The sequence below is a fragment of the Erythrolamprus reginae genome, chromosome 1, assembly GCF_031021105.1.
Source record: "Erythrolamprus reginae isolate rEryReg1 chromosome 1, rEryReg1.hap1, whole genome shotgun sequence".
NCBI lineage: Eukaryota > Metazoa > Chordata > Lepidosauria > Squamata > Dipsadidae > Erythrolamprus > Erythrolamprus reginae.
Genome location: NC_091950.1, coordinates 132,133,015 through 132,139,190, shown reverse-complemented (window position 1 = coordinate 132,139,190; position 6,176 = coordinate 132,133,015). Strand labels below are relative to the sequence as shown.

Genomic DNA, 6,176 nt, shown 5'->3' with positions numbered 1-6,176 from the left:
GGCTACTAGTGGAAGCGGGAATTGTTGTGGGAGTCACTGTTAAAGTTGTTGGGAGAGGTGTGCTGGTCCTCGAAGTAGAAGAGGGTGAGACGGATGAAAATGGTGGGGTCCTATGGCTTGAGGACATTTCATGTGTTGAAGCTGCAAGAGAGAAGAAATGAAAACTGGTAGTAGCAGTGCATTGAGGGATTAAAATCTAGTCATAAGAATACACCTACATAAGTTTGCTGGCAATAGTAAAATAGGTTTTACTTAGGTTGGAGGTGTGGAATGTGCCAACATAGATTCTAGTGTCATTGCGCAGGAATGAAGGAAGGGTGGAAGGATGGAACGAACAGTGGAAAGAAGGAAGAAATAAAAATTGAGGGAGGGAAGGTGGGAGAGAGAGGGAGAGGGATGAGAGGGTAAATGGGATGGGTGAGTGATATTTAATGTCTGGCAAGTGCATGATGAAGGGTAGGATATGAATAAGCAGCTGACCAACCCAGGAATATAGGTGTATCCTTGATTTTGGTGCACAATTGTATCACACCTCAAATGAGAGGCCAGGGGACACAACAGATCAGATGTCTGAAAGGCCACATCAGAGTAGTATAGTTGACAGTGTTGCTAAACCAAACAACTCTACTTACCACTGGTGCTCTTTGATGGTGTTGTTGAGGTTGAAGAAGGCTGTGTACTAGGGCTTTGGGTGCTTGTTGTGGTGGTAAACGTAATCGTGCTGCTGGGTATTGAGGTGGTGGAAGTGATAGTTGTAGGCATGGGGGTGTGGCTACTAGTGGAAGCAGGAATTGTTGTGGGAGTCACTGTTGAAGTTGTTGGGAGAGGTGTGCTGGTCCTCGAAGTAGAAGAGGGTGAGATGGATGAAAATGGTGGGGTCGTATGTCTTGAAGACATTTCATGTGTGGAAGCTGAAAGAGAGAAGAAAGAATACAAGTGGTAGCAGTGCATTGTGGGATTAAAATCTAATCATAAGGATACCCCTACATAAGTTTGCTGGCAATAGTAAAATAGGTTTTACTTAGGTTGGAGGTGTGGAATGTGCCAACATAGATTCTAGTGTCATTGCGCAGGAAGGAAGGAAGGGTGGAAGGATGGAACAAACAGTGGAAAGAAGGAACAAATAAAAATTGAGGGAGGGAAGGTGGGAGAGAGAGGGAGAGGGATGAGAGGGTAAATGGGATGGGTGGGTGATGTTTAATGTCAGGCAAGTGCAATATTAATAATAATAATAATAATAATAATAATAATAATAATAATAATAATAGTAATAATAATAATAATAATTTATTCGATTTGTATGCCGTCCCTCTCCGCACGATGAAAGGAAGGATATCAATAAGCAGCTGACCAACCCAAGAAAATGGGTGTATCCTTGATTTTGATGCACAATTGTATCATGCCTCAAATAAGAGGCCAGGGGACACAACATTTCAGATGTCTGAAAGGCCACATCAGAGCAGTATAGTTGACAGTGTTGCTAAACCAAACAACTCAACTTACCACTGGTGCTCTTTGTTGGTGTTGTTGAGGTTGAAGAAGGCTGTGTACTAGTGGTTTGGATGCTTGTTGTAGTGGTAAATGTAATCGTGCTGCTGGGTATTGAGGTGGTGGAAGTGATAGTTGTAGGCATGGGAGTGTGGCTACTAGTGGAAGCGGGAATTGTTGTGGGAGTCACTGTTGAAGTTGTTGGGAGAGGTGTGCTGGTCCTCGAAGTAGAAGAGGGTGAGACGGATGAAAATGGTGGGGTCCTATGGCTTGAGGACATTTCATGTGTTGAAGCTGCAAGAGAGAAGAAATGAAAACTGGTAGTAGCAGTGCATTGAGGGATTAAAATCTAGTCATAAGAATACACCTAAATTAGTTTGCTGGCAATAGCATAATAGGTTTTACTCAGGTTGGAGGTGTGGAATGTGCCAACATGGATTCTAGCGTCACTGCGCAGGAAGGAAGGAAGGGTGGAAGGATGGAATGAACAGTGAAATAAAGAACAAATGAAAATGGACGGAGGGAAGGATGGAAGATGGAAGGGATGAAAAAAGGAAAAGGAAGGGAGGGAAGGAGGAAGAGAGAGGGAGAGGGATGAGAGGGTAAATGGGATGGGTGAGTGATATTTAATGTCTGGCAAGTGCACGATGAAGGGAAGGATATGAATAAGCAGCTGACCAACCCAGGAATGTAGGTGTATCCTTGATTTTGGTGCACAATTGTATCATGCCTCAAATGAGAGGCCAGGGGACACAACAGGTCAGATGTCTGAAAGGCCACATCAGAGCAGTATAGTTGACAGTGTTGCTAAACCAAACAACTCTACTTACCACTGGTGCTCTTTGTTGGTGTTGTTGAGGTTGAAGAAGGCTGTGTACTAGGGCTTTGGGTGCTTGTTGTGGTGGTAAACGTAATCGTGCTGCTGGGTATTGAGGTGGTGGAAGTGATAGTTGTAGGCATGGGGGTGTGGCTACTAGTGGAAGCAGGAATTGTTGTGGGAGTCACTGTTGAAGTTGTTGGGAGAGGTGTGCTTCTTGATGACATTTCATGTGTTGAAGCTGCAAGAGAGAAGAAATGAATACTGGTAGTAGCAGTGCATTGAGGGATTAAAATCTAGTCATAAGGATTCACCTAAATAGGTTTGCTAGGCAGTAGTGTTATACGTTTTACTTAGATAGGTGGTGTGGAAAGGGCCAATATGGACTCTAGTGTCATTGCGTAGGAAGGAAGGAAGTGTTGAAGGATGTTAGGACCAGTGGAAAGAAAGAATGAATAAAGAAATGGAGGGAGAGAAGAAAGGGGAGACGGAAGGAGGATGGGAGAAAAGGAGGGAGGGAGAGAGGGAGACATGAAGGAAGGAATAAAGGAAGCAAGGGAATGGGAGGAAAAGAGGGAGAAAGGGATGAGAGGATAAAATGGGTCGGGTGAATGATATTCAATGTCTGATAAGTGCACAATGAAGGGGAGGGTATCAATAAACAGGTGAGCATGCCAGGAAAGACGGTGTGTCCTTGCTTTTTGTGCACAATTGTATCATGCCACAAAAGAGAGGCCAGGGGACACATCATGAAAGGAGTCCAACGAGCCACATCAGAACTGTAAAGGTGACAGTGTTGCTAAACCAAACAATTCAACTTACCACTGGTGGTCTTTGTTGGTGTTGTTGATGTTGAAGAAGGCTGTGTACTAGTGCTTTGGGTGCTTGTTGTGGTGGTAAACGTAATCGTACTGCTGGGTATTGAGCTGGTGGAAGAGATACTTGTAGACATGGGGGTGTGGCTACTAGTGGAAGCGGGAATTGTTGTGGGAGTCACGGTTGAAGTTGTTGGGAGAGGGGTGCTGCTTGTTGAGCTGGTCTGTGTGATGGGTGTGGTGGAGGTTTGGGTGGAAGTTATAGTTGTTGGGATGGGTGTACTACTTGGTGTTGATTTTGTGGAAATAGAGGTGGGCAGAGTAACAGTAGAGGTTTTTGTTGTGGTTTTTGGCATTGGAGTGGTTGAAGTCTGAGTTGTTACTGTGGTCCTCGAAGTAGAAGTGGGTGAGACGGATGAAAATGGTGGGGTCCTATGGCTTGATGACATTTCATGTGTTGAAGCTGAAGGAGAGAAGAAATGAATATAAATCATAGCAGTGTATTGAGGGATTAAAATCTAATCATAAGGATACCCCTAAATAGGTTTGCTGGCAATAGTATAATAGGTTTTACTTGGGTTGGAGGTGTGGAATGTGCTAACATTGTTTCTAGCGTCATTGCGGAGGAAGGAAGGAAGGAAAGAAGGAAGGAAGGAAGGGAGGACGGAAGGAAGGAAGGCTGAAAGGATGGAACGAACAGTGGATGGAAAGAACAAATAAAAATGGAGGGAGGGAAAGAGGGAGGTATGGAACAGGGAAGGAATGAAAAAAGGAAGAGAGAGGGAGGGAGGGAGGGAGGGAGGGATGAGAGGGTAAATGGGATGGGTGAGTGACATTTAATGTCTGACAAATGCACGATGAAGGGAACGGTATCAATAAGCAGGTGAGAATGGAAGGAAAGGCTGTGTGTCCTTGCTTTTTGTGCACAATTGTATCATGCCACAAAGAGAGGCCAGGGGACACATCATGAAAGAAGTCTAACGAGCCACATCAGAGCTGTAAAGGTGACAGTGTTGCTAAACGAAACAATTCAACTTACCACTGGTGCTCTTTGTTGGTGTTGTTGAGGTTGAAGAAGGCTGTGTACTAGGGCTTTGGGTGCTTGTTGTGGTGGTAAACGTAATTGTGCTGCTGGGTATTGAGGTGGTGGAATTGATAGTTGTAGGCATGGGGGTGTGGCTACTAGTGGAAGCGGGAATTGTTGTGGGGGTCACTGTTGAAATTGTTGGGAGAGGTGTGCTGGTTGTAGAGCTGGTCCGCGTGATGGGGATTGTGGAGGTTTGAGTGGAGGTTATAGTTGTTGGGATGGGTGTACTACTTGGTGTTGATTTTGTGGAAGTAGAGGTGGGCAGAGTAACTGTAGAGGTTTCTGTTGTGGTTTTTGGCATTGGAGTGGTTGAAGTCTGAGTTGTTTCAGTGGTCCTTGAAGTAGAAGAGGGTGAGACGGATGAAAACGGTGGAGTCCTATGGGTTGATGACATTTCGTGTGTTGAAGCTGCAAGAGAGAAGAAATGAATACTGGTAGTAGCAGTGCATTGAGGGATTAAAATCTAGTCATAAGGATTCACCTAAATAGGTTTGCTAGGCAGTAGTGTTATACGTTTTACTTAGATAGGTGGTGTGGAAAGGGCCAATATGGACTCTAGTGTCATTGCGTAGGAAGGAAGGAAGTGTTGAAGGATGTTAGGAACAGTGGAAAGAAAGAATGAATAAAGAAATGGAGGGAGAGAAGAAAGGGGAGACGGAAGGAGGATGGGAGAAAAGGAGGGAGGGAGAGAGGGAGACATGAAGGAAGGAATAAAGGAAGCAAGGGAATGGGAGGAAAAGAGGGAGAAAGGGATGAGAGGATAAAATGGGTCAGGTGAATGATATTCAATGTCTGATAAGTGCACAATGAAGGGGAGGGTATCAATAAACAGGTGAGCATGCCAGGAAAGACGGTGTGTCCTTGCTTTTTGTGCACAATTGTATCATGCCACAAAAGAGAGGCCAGGGGACACATCATGAAAGGAGTCCAATGAGCCACATCAGAACTGTAAAGGTGACAGTGTTGCTAAACCAAACAATTCAACTTACCACTGGTGGTCTTTGTTGGTGTTGTTGATGTTGAAGAAGGCTGTGTACTAGTGCTTTGGGTGCTTGTTGTGGTGGTAAACGTAATCGTACTGCTGGGTATTGAGCTGGTGGAAGAGATACTTGTAGACATGGGGTTGTGGCTACTAGTGGAAGCGGGAATTGTTGTGGGAGTCACGGTTGAAGTTGTTGGGAGAGGGGTGCTGCTTGTTGAGCTGGTCTGTGTGATGGGTGTGGTGGAGTTTTGGGTGGAAGTTATAGTTGTTGGGATGGGTGTACTACTTGGTGTTGATTTTGTGGAAATAGAGGTGGGCAGAGTAACAGTAGAGGTTTTTGTTGTGGTTTTTGGCATTGGAGTGGTTGAAGTCTGAGTTGTTACTGTGGTCCTCGAAGTAGAAGTGGGTGAGACGGATGAAAATGGTGGGGTCCTATGGCTTGATGACATTTCATGTGTTGAAGCTGAAGGAGAGAAGAAATGAATATAAATCATAGCAGTGTATTGAGGGATTAAAATCTAATCATAAGGATACCCCTAAATAGGTTTGCTGGCAATAGTATAATAGGTTTTACTTGGGTTGGAGGTGTGGAATGTGCCAACATTGTTTCTAGCGTCATTGCGGAGGAAGGAAGGAAGGAAAGAAGGAAGGAAGGAAGGAAGGGAGGACGGAAGGAAGGAAGGCTGAAAGGATGGAACGAACAGTGGATGGAAAGAACAAATAAAAATGGAGGGAGGGAAAGAGGGAGGTATGGAACAGGGAAGGAATGAAAAAAGGAAGAGAGAGGGAGGGAGGGAGGGAGGGAGGGATGAGAGGGTAAATGGGATGGGTGAGTGACATTTAATGTCTGACAAATGCACGATGAAGGGAACGGTATCAATAAGCAGGTGAGAATGGAAGGAAAGGCTGTGTGTCCTTGCTTTTTGTGCACAATTGTATCATGCCACAAAGAGAGGCCAGGGGACACATCATGAAAGAAGTCTAACG

At 44.9% G+C, this 6,176-nt stretch overlaps 1 protein-coding gene across 1 annotated transcript in view; it reads right to left on the bottom strand.

Moving 5' to 3' along the window:
* Positions 1-39: 39 nt before the first annotated feature.
* LOC139163247 (mucin-6) overlaps positions 40-6,176 on the bottom strand; it is a 68,179-nt gene continuing 62,042 nt past the window's right edge. The window contains exons 40-46 of the mRNA XM_070744222.1: positions 5,197-5,652; positions 4,160-4,615; positions 3,128-3,583; positions 2,319-2,546; positions 1,504-1,782; positions 633-775; positions 40-141 (exon numbers count right to left, since the gene is read on the bottom strand). Coding sequence (XP_070600323.1) covers positions 40-141; positions 633-775; positions 1,504-1,782; positions 2,319-2,546; positions 3,128-3,583; positions 4,160-4,615; positions 5,197-5,652 — 2,120 coding nt within the window. The remainder of the gene's footprint in view (positions 142-632; positions 776-1,503; positions 1,783-2,318; positions 2,547-3,127; positions 3,584-4,159; positions 4,616-5,196; positions 5,653-6,176) is intronic.